This window comes from Antechinus flavipes, chromosome 4 (genome assembly GCF_016432865.1).
Source record: "Antechinus flavipes isolate AdamAnt ecotype Samford, QLD, Australia chromosome 4, AdamAnt_v2, whole genome shotgun sequence".
Classification (NCBI taxonomy): domain Eukaryota; kingdom Metazoa; phylum Chordata; class Mammalia; order Dasyuromorphia; family Dasyuridae; genus Antechinus; species Antechinus flavipes.
The window spans coordinates 82,423,339-82,442,343 of NC_067401.1; the positions used below are offsets into that span (position 1 = coordinate 82,423,339).

Genomic DNA, 19,005 nt, shown 5'->3' on the forward strand with positions numbered 1-19,005 from the left:
CCTGAATCCCCTCATTGTTGGAAAGAGCCACATCTATCAGAGTTGATCATCACATAATCTTGTGGTTGCTGTGTACAGTGTTCTCTTGGTTCTGCTTTAAGTGAAGGATTTTTAAAAGTAGAAAAGACCTAACATGTTTGTAGTCAGTACAGAAGAAAACAGTGGAACAGGAAAGATTGGAGGAAATGATTGAGAGGGCAGGCTTCCAGAAAAGATGGGAGAAAAAGAGAACAAAGACAGAAATAGAAATTTTGACCTTGTCCTTGACAAAGAGAAAGACCATTTCTCAGACAGGAGCAAATTGTGGAGGGATAAGAAAGATACCATGAGGCAGAATGTGGTGGACTTAAACCCGAAGGGATTCAGCAAAGATAAAGTAGGTCATGGAGAGATTTGTAGGGGAAATTTAACTTGGAGGTTGGATGTAACTTGGCTTTTTGATTGGATATAATAAGTTGAGATATCTAAGACCTCCATAAGGAGTGGGACTATAAGGCTGAGCTGATCCCAACAGTGACCCTCCCTGCTTGCCCCAGAGAGTAATCTTATCAGGCTTTCTTTGCCAATCCCACCTAGTGACTGAGGACCTCATCACTTAAGATGATCTTTTCCAAATCATCTTTAGGACTAAGCCTGCTGTGAGGTACTATCTCCCTCCTCATAGTATCTTCCCTTTAATGGAATCTTTCTCCTTACTATATAACTAAACTCTGGTTAGTTTGCTGAATTCTTCTATAGATTAGCCTGCTAATCAATGGCATACTCACACCTCATGGCATATTATTTTAATGACTTCTTCCAACACTTTTCCTTGTTAACTCTATTGCTCTTGTGATTCATATTTACCACTCCTGGTTCCTATTTTACCTCTTCATTTTGTCGATAACTTCTTCTCCTAGATAAAGGTATCTTTTATCTAGATAATGCCCTTGTGAACTTGTCACATGTGCTTTGTATCTTGTATTTAGAACTAGGAATTACTACTCTGACTTCATCAAAAGGACCACCACCTTGCCTGTGGAGGGGCTCAGATTAAAGTCCCCATATTTATTGATATTGGCATCTGGCTATGAGTGGCCGCTATGCTTCTTGCCTGAGTAAGCTGTATAGACCTAATAAAAACAACAACAACAAAAAAAAAAAACCTAAAAAATCTAAAAGATAAAAGAATAGATAGGAAAAAAAGTGCTAAACTAAGCCACTTGAGTTTTCTTTTAACTTTTGAAAAATATTATTGACTTTGTTTCAGCACATTCTACAAATCTCTAGCATAATACCCACCGTTTCCCAACAATTTATACCTTGAAAAGAACACCATTAAAAGTCATGGAGATAAATCTTATTCCTTAGCAGTTCAGTTCACAATAAACCATAAGTTTGTTTTATGACAACAAACCAAGCTTCTAGTCGTTCTTTTTAAATGCCATCACTTATTTGAGTATTGTTGCCATTTTAAACTATCTTCCTTCACACAGTTGTGCTAATTGTATGGTATTGGTCTTTTGGTTCTGCTTTATTTCCTGTCACTTTTTAAATGTGATGTTATCATATTTTTCAGGTTCTTCTGATGTTGGTCAAGCACCTTCAAATAAAATTATCCTTCAAGGATTGGGGTAAGTTTCTGCGAATCTGTACCTTTGTTCAGTATCAGAATTATTCCTCAGCTTAGATGAGGGCTCTGAGAAGTTTCCTGTCAATCTCCCTGTCCTCAAGCAAAGTCCCACTCAACTCCTTCTGAACCATAGCAAAGAAATTGTATTTTTTTTCCTAATGACCCATTCCAGTAGTCACCAACCCGAACAAATAGGAAGTTGTTCCTTTTCTCTAACAGAAATCCAACCTGATATAATTTATCTGTTTTAGTGAAGATGGAAAAAGGTATTCATCATGCTATTATAGAATTTCATGGATATGTGCATGCATGTATACAAAGATACACAAACACCCACACACAAGCATACATTTTCCATAAAAGTCCTCTGAGATATCACTGTGGAAGTAAGGTTATGCTAGGACAGTGGGTATTGATAGTTCCTACCCAGCTAAAAAGACTTTGAATATTAATGTTGAGGTTGGGAAAGGGAACACCAAAAGTTTGGGGTCATAGATTGGTATTGTGAGATATTTCAAAAGAATTTGCAGGCTTGATCCCATTTCCTATTCAAGCAGCAAATTATTGTAATTCTAATGCTATTACAAGCAGACTGAATTCCAAAAGAAATTACTAAAGTCCTAAGAGAGAGAGGAGACCCCTTTATCCAGCTCTCTATCATTGATATGCTAATTCTATGGCCTAGAGGAGTGGTCTCCAGATTTTGGTTATCACTGACCAACAGATTATGTATCTGACAATTAGCAATAAACTGAGGAGTGGCTTCAGAATTCAATTTTTACTGACCAGATTATCAGTCAGCAGTGAATTGAGGAGTGGTCTATTCACTACTGTCTTAGGGATCTGTGGGACCATTCTGAGGTCAGAAGCTACCTGATTAAGGAGTGGTCTTCAGAGTCAGACAGATTTGGGCATGGGAGTTTCCCGAGGCAGACTCCAAAGTCAGAAGATTTAGGATTTACTAACTTATTGTTAGAAGCCCCTCTAAAATCAGGGGACCACAAAATCATATTCCATCACTGACTCTGAGACAGATTAAATTTTGTATAGAATAGAACTATCAAAACAAGGAGAGTATATAGAATTAGCCTTGAAGCCAGGAAGACCATCTCTGTCACATATTGGTTTGAGCCTGGACAAGTCATTGAACTTCTCAGTTGTCTGGCACCTCTTTGCTAAGCAGCAAAGGAGATACAAACCTATATGAATAGAAGGAATTTCCTAATCTGGAAGTTCCCCATGATGAGGTCCTGGGTGCAGTTGACAGAGAAAGAATGAAACATCGATGGAATTCCTCCCTGGGACAGGGCACTGATAGCAATCAGTTTAGCTTTGTGGTCTCACTCTCTGTAGAAGTTCTACCCCCACCAACTCCCATGAATAGACCCACTGTGTCCCATCAGAAATCCCAGTCATGTCCCTGAGATTAAATTTCCCCTATAAATCTGCCTGTGGCCCGCACCATTTTTGCCAAACCTCTTTGGGTCAATTCATTATGGTGCTCTACCTCATGTGTCTCCTCACCCCCAATTATGCCTTTTGGTGTTTTTCTCCTTTTAGATAACCAACTCTTTTAGGATGCTTCCAGCTAAAAGCACGCGTCAATCTCAAGGGATGTTTCCTTTCTCTTGGCTAGTTTTGAATTCCCCTAGGGAACTTGTCTTTTCCATCATTAAGTATTAAAACCCCTTGCCTTGCTGTGTGTGCTCCCAATCCTATTTCATATTTATCCCTCCTGTGTCTAGCATATCTCCTTATTTTGTCTGTAACCTCTTCTCGCATATAAACCTATATTTTGCCAGAGAATGGCCAATGTGAATTCTTCCTATAACCGAACCTCAATATTCGGTGCTCTCCTAAATCACATCATCTGGTGCCTGAGCCTACAATCACATCATTCAGCTCCTCAGCCATCACTTGTGCCACTGAAATTATGGGCCTGATTTCTGTTTCTTTCCTTTTTTCTCAACACTGGAAATTCTCTATTCTAGAGGTAGTATCTATTTATACTGTTCTTTGTAATACATATCATTCTGTGTGTGCAAGTGTTAGTCTTTACCTTCAGTAATCACAGAATAAATATAGTTATGAGCAAGTGGATGATATAACAGATGGAAGATTGGACCTGGAGTCTGGGAGATCTGAGTTCAAATTTGATCTCAGACACAGTCTAGCTTTGTGACCCTGGGTAAGACACTTACCCCTCTCTGCCTCTCTCTTTCTCTCTCTGTGTGTGTGTCTTTTTCTCTATGTCTGTCTTTCTGTCTTTCCTTTCTCCATCTCCGTGTGTCTTTCTCTGTCTGTCTCTCTCTACTTTAGTTTCCTTATCAGTAAAATGAGGATGATAATAGCACCTATCTCCCACATCTGTGAGGACAAAATGAAATAATATCTGTAAGGAATGGAATGGAAAAGAAAGATCTTCCTTCTTTTGTGACAACTTACTGATGACCCATGAATCTTCTGTCCTTGCAGAATTTCTGATAAACATGCCACATTCACCAACACGGATGGAGAAGTCACAGTGACACCACAGAGCAAGTGCAGAGTCATTGTCAACGGTGTGCCTACAGTCACAAAGACAACGCTGCAGCATCTGGTAACCTAACCATCTGCAAATTAATGAATAAATGAACAAACAAGCAGATAGATAAATAAATGAATAGGTAAAATAGAAATAAATATATATATGGGTCCAGTGTAACCTGTTTTCTGTGTTCCCTCCCCCCAAGAAGAGAGGTGCTATATAAGAACAGCAGCGGCTTCAGGATTTGCAAAGCACATTGCAAATGTTATCTCGCTTTATCTTCCCAATAACCTTGGGAGGCAGACGCCCATTTTACATATGAGAAAACTAAGACTGAAGGAAGTTAAGTAACTTGCCAGGGCTACCCAGCTAATAATAAGTGTCTGAGACTAGATTTGAACTTAAGTCTTCCTAGCTCCAAGTTCAGTACTATCCACTGTACCAGCTTGATTTCCTGCATACATGACTTCATCTCTCTGGGATTTCTGCTTTAGATATATTATCTTTTAGGTATACTTTTAGACATTATTTAGATTTATTATTATAGGCATATCATTTTTTGCTTCTTAGACTCTTTAGAGTGGGTGGTGATGTAAGCTGCTTTTCATATATGAGATACCTCTGAGAGTCAGGGAAATGAAGTGACTCAATGGTAATTAGTATATCTCCTACACAAACCAGAAATTGTTACTGTCTCTTTAAGAGAATTTGGAGCTTGACCAACTACAGTTTAATTGTCTTTCTTTGAGGAACTTGTAGGAGACCAGAAATTTTAACTACTGTTTTAGAGCAATTCTTAGTTTTTTGTGTGTTGGGGATCTCTTTGGGAATCCCCTTTAGAATAATGTTTAGATGCATAAAATAAAATACATAGAATTTCAAAGGAATACAATTATACCAAAAACCAATTCCAATAAATGTACAAAAAATTTTTCATTGACCCATATGAAATTTATCCATTGGTCATTTAGGAGTCCATGGATCCTTTGTTCTAGAGAGACTAGAATCCTTGTTAGAGATTATACCTGACAAGGCAGGGATTAAGTTTCAATCTTATATTATGAATAGGAAAAGTATGCTTGAGAAACTTGGGTGTTAACTAGAGACATTAAATGATGAGATTGTCTCAGAAGTGAGAAGTCAAAAGATGGTAGAGGTAACCCTATGACTTTTCTCACAGAGAAAGCATTGTAAATGTTTTATACTGTTATTTCTTATGTTATTAAGGAATTATATAGCTAGCAACTTTGATGTTTGCTTAAGCCTAGTAGACTAAAGATTTTTATGTGTAGTGAAAATGAAAAAGAAGAACAGCTTATGAGAAAAGAGGTTTTTCCAGTTTGCTAAATAATAACCCAGAGTGGAAGCTCTGAGCTAACTGTTTAAATAAGAGAGATGTAATTTTTAGTCCCAATTAAGGGACTATCCAAATACCCCTATATTAACATAGAACTTGGGAGTGATGAGAATAAAAATAATAACAAGTCAACAATTAGGTTGAGAAGAAATGACATCTCATGTAAAGTACATGTATTACTAGTAAGTGACAGAGTTGGGACTCAAATTTAAATTTTCTTGCCTTTTTTTTTTTTAATTTTTGCTGAGTCAATTGGGGTTAAGTGACTTATCCAGGATCACATAGCTAGGAAGTATTAAATGTCTGAGACCACATTTGAATTCCGGTCTTCTAGACTTTGGAGCTGGTGCTCTATCCACTGCACCACCTAGCTGTCCCAAATTCAAATCTTCTTGACCCTTTCTGTCACTCTTAACTTATAAGGATTTAATTTTGTAAAAGTATTTTAACCTGTTCTTTGATCTTAGAGTGTTTAGCAAAGAAAGATCTTAAACCATGTGAAAATTAATTTTATTCTTATGAAATATACTTCGTGAATTTTATAACAAATTCTTAAAGTAGGGTGTAAGAATTGTTTGCAGCATTAAGGAAGAGAGGAGAAAGGGAGGGAAAGAATTTGGAATTCAAAATTTTAAAATAATCTAATAAAAATTATTGTTTTAACATGTAATTGGGAAAAATTAAAATGATATATTTTTTTAAGTGGGGTGTGAGGCACCAGTAGTGGAGGCATCCTACAATATCCATTGTAGACCTGATATAAATGAGGAAGTATAAGTTTTTCCCTCATCTCTATTCTTTAGGTAATCTTGGATAATGGCAGGGTACCAGCTGAATTTCATTTTCTTTAGCTGTTAAATAAAAATAATTGGCACACAGGCACTTAATAAATCCCCTCTTTGTTAATTATTCGATTGATGATCATTTATTAAGCACCAATGTGCCTAAGCACTGGAGATACAAAAAAAAGAGAAGATGACAGACCCTGCTCTCAACGAGCTCATCATCCAGTGGGGAGAAAACAAGCAAAGAAATATATATTAAACAAAGTGTATCCATGGATAAATAGGAAATAGTTAAAAGAAAGCATTCAAATTAAGAAGGAATGGAAAAGGCTTCCTATAGAAGATATGATTTTAGTTGGGACTTGAAAGAAGCCAGGGAAGCCTGGGGTGGAAATGAGGAGAACATTTTAAGCAGAGGAGCAGTGAAGAGAAAATTCCCAGAGTCCTAAAATGGAATGTGTTGTTCATGGAGCAGCAAGGAAGAGCCAGCACCACTGGATCAAAGAGAATATGGCAGGCAGTAAGGTATAAGAAGACTGGAAAGGTAGGAGAAGATTCCATTTTGAAGGGCTTTGAATGCCAGAGGATTTTGTATTCAATTTTGGAGGCAAGAGGAAATCACTAGATTTTATTCAATAGGTTAAAGACATGATCAATTATTTGCTTTTGGAAAGTTACCTTAGTGGCTGAATGAAGGACGGACTGGAGTGGGGAGAAGTTTGAGGCAGCAGACCCACCAACAAGGCTGTTGTAATAGTCCACATGTAAGGTGGCAATGTAGGAGAGAAGGAGACTTAGAAAAAAGATGTTGCAAAGGAAAAGTCAACAGGCCGTGGCAACAGTATGGACGTAGTGGGTGAGACAGAGAGATGAATCCAGAATGACCTATGTTGTGAACCTGAGGGACTTGGAGGATGGTGTTGCCCTCTATATAAACAGATTGGAAGGAAGGTAAGAGGGGAAAGTGATTTAAGGAAAAAGGAAATGAATTTGATTTGGACATTTGAATTTCCATATGTCTACTGGAAATTCAGTTCAAGATTTCTGAAACACAGTTGGAGATGTGAAAATGAAGATCCAGCAGAGAATTATTAACAGAGAGATGATGATCATTAAATCTATAGGAAATAAAGAAGTCATCAAATAAAGTAGGAAATGGAGAAGAGAATTCCGAGGGACACCTGATTAGAGGGCATGATCTGAAGTAGAATTCAGCAAAGAAACGGAATGAGTGGTTGGACTGATAGGAGGAGAACCAGGAGAGGGCAGAGAGAAGAAAGTGTGTCACAGGCTGCAGAGAGAGCAAGGAAATGAGGCCATTGGATTTGGCGACTAAGAAACCATTAGTAACTTTGGAGAGAACAGAGAACAGTGATAACATCAAAAACTGTTTTGTGAATAGTTAAGAGAAAACAAGAGAAACACAATGATGTAATAGAGCATTGAAAGAAGACTGGAGTTGTAGCTCTGCATTTCCTGTTGCCTCATTGCAAGACTCTTTGTGTATCATTTTGTCTCTCTGGGTCTGTGTCCTCACTTGTAAAATTAGGGCATTGAATGAGATGCACTTGAAATTCCTTCCAACTCAAAAGTTTTGTGATGCTTCATATCAAAGATGTGATGTCTTTCAAGAGAGTGTGGGGGCAAGAGGAGATTCCAAAAAGTACTTTGTAAAACTAAGTGCTGTTCAAATGTAAGTTATTATTTTCAGAAGCACAAATTCTTTTGGGATTATGCAGCACACTTATAAAGGTGTGACTTGACTTACTGTTCCTTAGTATCCTTGTTATTATTATCCTTTTAGTTTGTGGGAAGGTTGTCCCTATTCTCACTACCTTTTAAGTTGTGATTTAGCCCTGAAGTATTTTGTTTTCACTTCCAGTCATATAGGTGATTCTCTGTCTCTTTTCTCTCTCTGTGTGTATGTATATACAGACATATACATGTATATATATATATATACATGCACATGTGTGTGTATATGAGACAAGACTTCCTGGTCCTCCTTGTTCTACTGGTAGTTCTCTATCCATTATTGTACTCTCCCTCCCATCTTCACATCCTATATTTAACTCTCGATAAATTACTTGATGTTTCAATGTCCTAATCAGTTTCTAAGAATATAAATTACAAGAAAGGTGCCAATTTGCTCTATTAGAAGGTGTTTCCCTTCCTGGGAATTCTCTATATTTATAAAACCAGGACTTCCATCCCTATTCCTATACCTTAAGACTTATACCCCCTCCAGATCAGTGGCAGAATTATAATTCCTTCTAAAATAGTTACATTTACTATCAAACATGTTGGGATTCTTTAATCCACTTTGTTTTCCCTAGGACCGAGTTATTTTGGGATCCAACAGTGCCTATCTCTACATTGGATTTCCTTCTGAACGTAGCAGTGAAGATTTGGCCAGGTTTGATTATGACTTTTTTCAATCTGAACTCGCAGCAGCAGAAGGAGTTAGTGTAGACAAACTTGGTAAGCATAACCCACATGTGTTATTTTTGATGTTTCCAGTGCATTGACTTAATTGATTGCCTTTGTTACAAGTGTCATTATCTCTTTCCAAAAATTGTCACCTCCATTGTGTTTCTCCTAGAATAGAGGCAGATTTGCACACCATTTATAGACTCTTTAGATTTCATGATGTTCAGGAATTTGGATGAGAAAAATTACATCTTCACCTCCATTAACTTTTAGTTTCTTTCTAATCCTATGTATTATATTTTGTATATTTAAAAACATGATTCTGAGAAATGGTCCATAAGTCTTGATATAATTCAACCTTCTTTTTATAAATGAAGAAATGGAGGTTCTGAAAAGTTAAGTGAGTTGTCTAAGAACACCAGGACTTGAACATATATTCTCACTTCAAATCCAGTATTTTTTATATTTTATTATAGTTGCCTCTGCTTCATAAAAGGGGACAAACATTCTTAAAATTTGCCTGGTAAAATGGTAATACCTATGGTCAGAGGTAATAGAGATAAGATTCTTATTAGATAAAATTCATAAGTCATCCTTAGTAATTTCTCCCTCCTACCTCCAATGTTTTCTTTGGCAAAATAATCAGACTTATTTTTGCTTTTCTGTTCCTTCTCCTGGATTAATGACTAACTCTGTATGAACTTCAGCATGCCATCTTCCATGGTTCATGTCCTTCTTGCCATGACCTCCCTTCTGACCTCTACCTCTTACCTTCCTTTCTTCAGAACTCAGCTCAGGTATCATTTCTATTGCAAGAAGCCTTTGCTAATCCCTTTTCATTGGTGCTCTGTCTTAAGACTAGTACCTTATATTTACTTAAGGATTTTTGGTTTCATATATTTATGAGAAACTGCTACTTTTATTAAAAGCAGGGAAGTATATGGTATTTTGATCAGAAAATTACTATTGATACATATATTGGATGTAACATATATTTTAACATGTATTGGAAACTGCCGTGGGGGGGGGGTGGAAGGAAGGAGGGGAAAATTTGGAACAGAAGGTTTTGCAAGGGTCAATGTTGAAAAATTACCCATGCATATGTCTTGTAAATAAAAAGCTATAATAAAAAAATTTACTATTAAACAATAGACTCCTTCAATACAGCATCAGTACCATAGACATCTTTGTTGATTAAGGAGTACTTAGCAGAGAATCTCTCAGTTGGCAGGTATTCTTGGCATACATGGAATGAATGAAAAAGTCTTTTCAGGTTGGATATTTGCTAAATAAAAGTTCATTGACTTCTGGGATCCAAGATGACGGAGTAAGCAGTAAGTTGCCATAACTCTCCCATATTTACCTCCAAACGACCATAAAATTATATCTTGAAACAAATCCTGGAACAACAGAACCAGCACAAAGACAGGATGAAATGATGTAAAGCTCATTACCTTTCCTTGCTGAATTCCTCTTCTCTGACTTAGGCCTATGGCTGGTGTCTCTTTGGACACATGTTGATAGGATGACTCAGCAAAGAACTTTAAGAAGGTCTCTGTTCTGAAACCACAGAGGAAGAAGAGCCTTCTAGCCAGGGACACAAGCTTCCCTGCAGGTGACCTTTGTATCCTGAAAAGAAGAGACTGGGGTAGCATTACCAGCCTAAGGAGCAACTCCTCCTCATCACTGAGAATTCTCCAGGCGCAATTGGAGCTTCCCTATGCACATGTGGACCTATGCTCAACAGCAGCTCAAATACAGGCAGCTTGTAGGAAAAGTCATAATATTCTCTCCAGATTGTGCTCTAGAACTGTCCCCAGCAATCAGAAGAAAGAGTCTTCCTTCAAGGGATTGTGAAAACCCAAGTTTTTTAGTTTTCCCTACTCTAACAATTCGGACAACTTTTTCCAGAGTTGTCCCCTGGAAGTCCCTAAAGCCATATCAGAGGACTACTCCTTGATATCCTCCATCTCTATATTCTATGGCAGCCGGCAGATGATAACAGGTTTTGGCAGTAGTCAGGAGTGGACAGTACTGACCACATATGAACTCCTTATCAGTTACCTATTTATAGCACCAAAAGAATTGTAGCAATCCTGATCTCAGACAAAGTAAAAGCAAAAATAGACCTAATTAAAAAAGAGAAGAGAAAGAAACTATCTGGCTAAAAGATACTAGACAACGAAGCTATATCATGACTAAACATATATGCCTCAATTGGTATAGCATTCAAATTCTTTTTTAATAATATTTTATATTATATTATTGTACATTATATATTATATATGCATTATGTACATACTATACATATTTACATTATAAATAATATTTATTTAATAGTATTTTAAATTTATTTTCCCAAATACATGCAGCAATCCAATATAGATTAGACATGTACAATTCTTATAAAAATATTTCCACGTTCATTATACTACACAAGACAAACCAAATATAAAGGGAAAAAAAACATGCAAACAACAATAAAAAGATAAATACCATACTTTGATCAACCTTCAGTTTTATATACTTCTCTCTCTCTGTATGCAGATGACACTTTCTATGACAAGTCTGTTAGAATAGTCTTGGATCACCTCATTGTTGAAAAGAGACAAGTCCATCATAGTTGATCATCACATAATCTTGTTACCATATACAATATTTTCTTAGTTCTGCTTACTTCACTTTCCAGGTTTTTCTGAAATCAGTCTGCTCATCATTTCTTATAGAACAATAATGTTCCATTATGTTCACATAAATAATTTATTCAGTTATTCCCTACCTATCAGTAGATTTCCATGGGTATCTACTCAATTTCCAGTTCCTTGCCACTACAGAAAGAGCTAGCACCCAAATTCTTTTTTTTCTTACATTTAAAAAATTAATAATAGTTTTTTATTTTCAAAATAAATGCAAAATTGGTTTTCAACATTCACCCTTGCAAAATCTTGTGTTCCAAATTTTTCTGCCTTCTTTCCCTCCATTCTCCTTCCCTAGACACCAAATAATCCAATATAGTTTAAACGTGTGCAATTCTTCTAAACATATTTCCACATTTATCATGTTAACATATAAATTCTTAAAGAAGTTAAATGGGTTATAGGAAGAAATAGATAAGATAGATAGAAACTGTAAAAAACAATTTTAAACTATTGCGCTAATAAAATGAATCTAGGAGCTGTTTTTATGAAGGGAAAACAGAAAAATAAGCCATGGCTTAATTTGATTTAAAAAAAGAAGAAAACCAAATATCCAGTATCAAAAATGAAAAAGTTGAAATCACCAATGAAACAGAAATTAAAACAATCATTAGAAACTGATTTGCCCAAATATATGCCAATAAATCTGACAATTTAAGTAAAATTGATAAATATTTATGAAAATATAAAGTATCCCTATATTAAGAGATTAGGAAATAGAATGTCCAAATAACCCCATTTTAGAAAAAGGAATTGAACAGCCATAAATGAATTCCTTAAGAAAAAATCCTCAGGACCAGATGAGTTCACAAAAGAAATCTATAAAATATTCCAAAAACAATGAATTATAATTCTATAAAAACTATTTGAGAAAATAGGCAAAGAAGTTCTACAAAACTCCTAAGATAAAATATGCTGCTGATACCTAAATCAGGAGAAGCTAAAACAGAGAAAGAAAATTATAGAACACTTTCCCTAATGAATATTAAAAGCAAGAATTTTAAACAAAATACTAGCAAGGTAATTACATAGCAATATATCATCAGGATTATATACTCTGACCAAATATATTTGTTCTGGAATACAAGGTTGATTCAATCAATATTAGGAAAACTATCAACATTAATTGACCATATCAATAACATATATGAATAGTTTACAGATAAAGAAATCAAAGGTATCTATAGGCATATGAAGAAGTACTCTAAATTATTTTGATTAGAGAAATAAAACAATGCTTGAGGAACACCTCACACCTATCAAATTGGTTAATATGACAAAAAAAGAAAATGATAAATATTGGAGAGGATGTGGGAAAATTGGGGCACCATTGAACTGCTAGTGGAGTTGTGAATTGATCCAACCATTCTGGAGAACAATTTGCAGCTATGCCTATAAAAGCAACCAAACTGTCTATAATCTTTGGTCCAGCAATATCACTATCAGGTCTCTAACCTAAAGAGATCATAAAAAAGGGGAAAGTACCCTACATGTACAAAAATGTTGATAGCGGCTCTTTTAATTGTGGCAAAATATTGGAAATTGAGGGAATGCCCATTAATTAGGGAATGGCTGAAGAAATGGTATATGAATATAATGGAATATTATGGTGACATAAGAAATAATGAACAGGCAGATTTCAGAAAATCTGAGAAGACTTATGTGAACTGACTGATACCAAGTGAAATGTGCAAAGCTAGGAAAGCATTGAACATAGTATTAGCAATATTATGTGACAGTCAATTATGAATAACACATCTCTTTTCAGCAACACAATGCTCTAAAATAGGTACAAAAGACTAAGAAGAAAAATGCTATCCACATATGAATAAGAACTGGTGACTCTTAATGAAATTGAAGATTGTTTTTTCACTTCATTTTTTTTTTTTGATCTGCTGTGGTTTTTTTCCCCTTTTGATGTGACTAATAGGGAACTATGTTTTATATGATAGCACATGTATAACCTATATCAAGTTGCCTACCATTTTCAGATCAGGGGAGGGAAGAGAGAAAATTTTGAAACTTAGATCTTGTAAAAATGAATGCTAAAAAATGTCTTGACATGTAATTGGGGGAAAAAATAAAGTATTATTAAGAATTTTTTAAATTAAAGAAAGTGAATTTAGTTTTTGTTTCCTAAAAGGTGCTCTAAATGATAAAGATGGGAAAGTTGATCCCAGTATTCTGGCTGTATTCCAGGATTATATTAAATTGATACCCTTGGTTGCCGAAGCAAATCAAATGAGTGAAGAACTGATGAAGGTATTTAGCAATGTAGCTCAGCTAGTGTCTCACTTCTCAAATAGTCTGTACTTTTAATTTGGTTAGTCCTTTTCTGGGATGCCTTTTACTTACACACACAAACATATACACCTTCCTTAGTGTAAGCAGTTATGTGCTACAGAAAGCAAAGCAGCAGCACTATGCTTTGAGTTGAATTGAGTTCGAATTGTATTTCAGAAAGTTACTAGTTGAGTAACCCTGGACCAGTCACTTAGCCTTGATCAGTTTCAATCTCATGTATAAAATGAGGGAGTTTGAATTTGTTTCTAAGATCCCTTTCTGCTTCTAAATCTGTAATTTTAAGAAATCCACATAGATTCCTCTCTCCAGAAAGAAGACAACTCAAAACTACAGTGAGTGGAGTGAACTGAGCATGAAGCAATATTTTAAATTTAAACAGATACCTCAGAAATTCATAGTGTCTTGCCTTAAATACTGTGTCATGACTGCTACCTTAGTGGAAGCATGGAATCACCAGAGGTTCAGTAGGACTGTGAATAAATAACTCCTTTCTAAGGCTCTTAAACTAGAGCTAGGGAGGCTGAGGCTGGGAAATGGCTTGAATTCAGGTGGTCTGAACAGCAGCAGGGCTGAGAACCCAGCAGGTAAGGAGAGGGCCACTAGCTGGCTGCCCCTTAGTGAACTGGCGGAGATCAAAGAGTTGGGCCCAGCCTAGGTAAGATCAGGAAACCCAGCCTCAGAAAATAAAATAAAAATAAAGTTTGTTATTAAAATAACATCTTTGGTTTAATAAAAACATATGCTCATAACTGAAAGAGACCTTAGTAGTCATTTAGTAGTATCCTTTTAAAGAAACACATAGCTTTCGAAGCTGTTCAAGATCATACAGCTAAGCTGTGGCAGAAACCACCTGATCTCATTAATTGGGCTGGCATGAACAATTTGCCGCAGTTTGTCCTGTTTGTATACACTCCTTTCTCCCTTTGAAAAGTAATAATATGTTCAGGCTAGCACACTTGACAAAATTCATTTCTTAGCTATAAGTGAAATGGTATGATAATGGAGGATATATTCTGAACCTTCTGAAAGGGGTTTCCTTTTCCAGGGGCTTAAAATGGAGCTCAAAGTGAAGAATTTGGCATCATCTGATTCCAAAGGTTATGATCTACAAAAGGAAGTCATTGTGAAGGTGACCAACAGAGAGACTCAAGAGGTAAGGCTGGACATCGGGCCAGCTTCAATGATTTGCACTCAGAGGGAGAACTGTGAGCACTGAGTGTGGATCACAATATAGCATTGTCACTTTTCATTATTATTTGCTTGCATTTTGTCTTTTCTCATCTTTTTCTTTTTGATCTGATTTTTCTTGTGCAGCATGATAATTGTGGAAATATGTATAGAAGAATTGCACATGTTTAACATATATTGGGTTACTTGCCATTTAGGGAAGGGACCTGGAGGGGAGGGAGGGAGGAAAAAAATTTGGAACACAAGGTTTTGCAAGGGTGAATGTTAAAAATTATCTATGCAAATGTTTGAAAATAAAAAGCTTTTTTAAAAAGGAGGGGAAAAAAAGAGGTGAGGCTGCATGGGGAAGGCATAAACAGTTATTTGTAGGTGAAATGCTTCATTTGAAAATGTTTCCCTTACCCAAGGAAACAGAATAACAGAAGTGTAGGTGAGCAAAAGGTAAAAAGACAAATTGAAGAATCTACTCTAAAAGTAAAGGAACCATGACCCATGGAATAAACATCCAGAGCAATGGGAAAGATTTGGAAGACTAAGAAAGGAGTGCAAACATGAGTCTAATCCAGATCTCAGAATAAACCAATAAACAATGGAAGCTATTTTGCCACTGCTCTCAAAACAAAACGAAAAAAATTTATGTATTTTCCTGAGAGCAAATTTTTTTACCCAATTTCCTATTCTTTTGTCTATTTGAAAAGTTGTGTTGTTTTCAGTTGTGTCCAACTCTCTGTGACTCTTTTGGGAGGATTTTTTGGACAAAGGTACTGGAGTGGTCTGCCATTTCTTTTTCCAGCTCATCTTACAGATGAGAAAATTGAGGCAAACAGGGCTAAAGTGACTTGTCCAGGACCATAGAGTTATCTTCCTGACTTCAGATCTGGCACTTTATCTACTGTTTCAAAAGTTAATATTATAAACTACTGACATTCAATGGAAGGAAAAAAAATGATGAAAATGGAGAATTATACAATTTCTTTGATCAGTTCCCCTCATTAAAAATCCAGAAATTCTTTTTTTACATGTGATCTAGACACAAGTCTAGTCTCAAATCCCATCCTTAGACTCTGATGTCACTTATCAGGTATGTTATGTGGGGATTCTTTCAAATATGGAAGTGATGAGGATCCTTCCAATTCTCAAATTCTGTGATTCTCTGACCCTGAGCAAGCCACTTAAACACTGTTTCATCACTTTCCTCACTTGCAAAATGGGAGCATTAGTCTCAGTAGCTTATAAGATCTCTCCAGTTATAGAACTAGGACTCTGATCCCTTGATGAAGACAAAAAAAGAGCAAGTCACCATCTCCTAACAGCCTTAATCTCTCTGAGGCCTTATGGAGGTACTCACTCTATCTTCTCCCTCCAGTCAAATAGTCCTTTGGTCTCATATTCACTTCCATGTCAGCTGATTTGGGTCCTTTTCAAAATCTTTAAGTTATAGAACCCCAACCAGCCACAATATTCTGAAAACTTACATATGTACAAAATAGAGGCAAATCATCCTGAAACTATGACTGGAAAGGAAAAGAGAGCCAGTCATATCCTAAGAATGAGAAGCAATAAGAGATGGACAAACTGAGAAGGCCACTAATATATAGAGGCACAAAAAACCAAGGGAAAAGCATCTGGGGTATTGGACAAATCCTCTATGGTCATTTTTGATAAAATATGGACCAGGATGAGATAAAGATGGGAAGAGGTCCCTGGGTCTTGCAAAGTCAGCACCTGAACTGATAATTATAAATTTCAGAAATAAATAAAATAGAAAGTGAAGGTTATTTGTAATGGGGAAAAAACGGGCACAAATGATTGTTCACAAGCCACAAAGTTGCTAAACTGCTGAGCTCCTAAAATTTTAAACATTTTTTTTTTTGAGTCGCAAATGGAATGTTGCAGTTTCCCAGATAACTGGTAGCTTCTGTGAATTTTCTGTTAGTCACACACCTTATCTGTAGGAGGTTTTGCCCAACTCAGGCCTCTTGGAAAGACTGAGGGAAATGGTCTAGGATTGAGATGGCCACTCCTTGACCTTTTTCATTTTGAGCTATGTGTTTTGGGATGTGTTTATCTCAAACTATGAGTGTGTATATGAGTTGAATTGTTTGGACATTATGGGAATGATGCAAGGTTATAGTTCTGAGCCCTGTGAACTTCCCTTAATGATCATAGACTGCACCACTAAGCCTGGCCAATCATTGCATCAGATGGGTGAAAGAGAGTAAGTTGAATCACAACACAGCACACTTATTTATTATTTTGAAGCAATAACTTGATTTTTATAAAATGGGAGCCAGTTTCATTCTCTTCTCTGACTCAATTGAATTTAACAAATATTTAAGAAAGCAAAAGCTTTCATAAGGCAGCAAGGTAGCAGTTTGTGAGAGAGCTAGACTAGGACTCAAGAAAACATTTAATTAGCTGTGTAACTCTCAATAGATCACTTAATGTTTACCTATATTTCCTTATCTGTAAAGTTAACTGAATTGGAATGGTAAACTATTCCAATATCCTTGCCAAGAAAATCTCATAGACTATATCTATGGAATGACAAAAGAATTGAACATGAATGAATGACTTAACAACTCTTCCATTTATCCACTTGGAATAAAAATCCTAAGAGCTAAAAAAAAAAAATCATCATTAAAATATTGCTGATTTTACTTTGTATTTTCAGGTATGGATTTGGTCTAAAGCCAAGTTCATTAACAGGAAATACCTAATGGAAGAATTTTACCAGCACTTTCTGGATGGAGGAGACATCCATGTCGCTCAAGAAGATGATCCATTCTGGGATCCTATTGAGGCCATTCATTTAGGATCTGCTCATGTCTGGCTCCAGTCTCTTGCTTACGGCATAAAATTAGAAGAGCAGGTAGAACTTTTGAACTCTGAAGGACTGGAAGAGGCCATTGTACTCATCAACATAATTCCATGTTCCAGCACAGGAGAGTATGTTTCTTCCTCCTTTCACTTCTTTTGAAATTGTTCTGATATTTGGAAAATTCAGATAAATGTGCTCAACTTGGAGCCATGTTTAATCATGTATTAATTAACTATCTGCTATACAGATAATACTGTGCTAGAACTTTGGGCAGTTTTCACTTATTTTTTAGTTTGTCTGCCTCTTCGTGATCCCATTTGGAATATTCTCAGCAAAATTACTGGAATATTTTTGCCATTTCCTTCTCCAGTTCATTTGACAGAAGAGAAACTGATGTAAATAGGGTGAAGGGACTTCCCCAGGGTCACATAGCTATTAAGTGTTAGAGGCCAGATTTGAGACTCCAGGCCCAGTGACTGTGTCCAAAGATGCAGCAATCTAACAATTAGTACTATTCTACGGAACTGACAATTGATCTCTTTCATGGCCATCAAGCATATCCATGACATATATTTTACTTGCCTCGTGCCTCTATGATAATTTGATAGAGAAATTTAAAATAACAAGCATGATCCTTAATATTTTGATGAAAACTTGATTTCATGTTAATATTGTTGCTACCAGTGCATAACATAGTCCCTTTCTCATTCCTAATCCTATCTAAATTATTTTCATTTTTAAAATAAATAACCTAAAAAGGATCTTTCCAATGTGATGGAGGCCTTCCTCTGGCTCCCTAAGTATTCTGGGGACACCAGTTTTATATTCAACCAAATCAAATTGCTTTTTCTCAATCTGTCTCTATTTCCAGCCATGCGGTCTTTGATGCTTAATAACATCTCTGGCACAAACTAGGTGGTCTAGTTTGGTTGTCTTCAAAGGAGGAGCATTAAATCCTGCAAAGGCCACAATGTGTCCCCAGTGGGAGACTAGTTGATAGGTAGTATCCTACCATTTCTGAGAGTCTGTGCTGTATGCTTCCCATGATGTCTCACATAGCTATGCAAACTTTCAACACAGCCCCTTCTACCCTGGGAGTTAACTTCTCAGTGCAATTATAACAATGTTCTGTGCAATTGCACTAGCAACCACACATGCAAAATTCACAACCTGTTCCTTAATGTACCCTTGTCCTGTTCTCAGATCATCTTGTGGCTTCAGTAGGCATCCTTCCCTCAGGTTCTGTACTCCTGGGTAGTGGGATAGAATTTAGAACTCAAAACTT

General features: G+C 36.3%; 1 protein-coding gene across 1 annotated transcript in view; it reads left to right on the forward strand.

Moving 5' to 3' along the window:
* LOC127561274 (kinesin-like protein KIF28P) overlaps positions 1–19,005 on the forward strand; it is a 57,888-nt gene that overhangs the window by 35,891 nt on the left and 2,992 nt on the right. The window contains exons 10-15 of the mRNA XM_051996562.1: positions 1,559–1,613; positions 4,088–4,211; positions 8,618–8,762; positions 13,551–13,669; positions 14,757–14,864; positions 17,574–17,848. Coding sequence (XP_051852522.1) covers positions 1,559–1,613; positions 4,088–4,211; positions 8,618–8,762; positions 13,551–13,669; positions 14,757–14,864; positions 17,574–17,848 — 826 coding nt within the window. The remainder of the gene's footprint in view (positions 1–1,558; positions 1,614–4,087; positions 4,212–8,617; positions 8,763–13,550; positions 13,670–14,756; positions 14,865–17,573; positions 17,849–19,005) is intronic.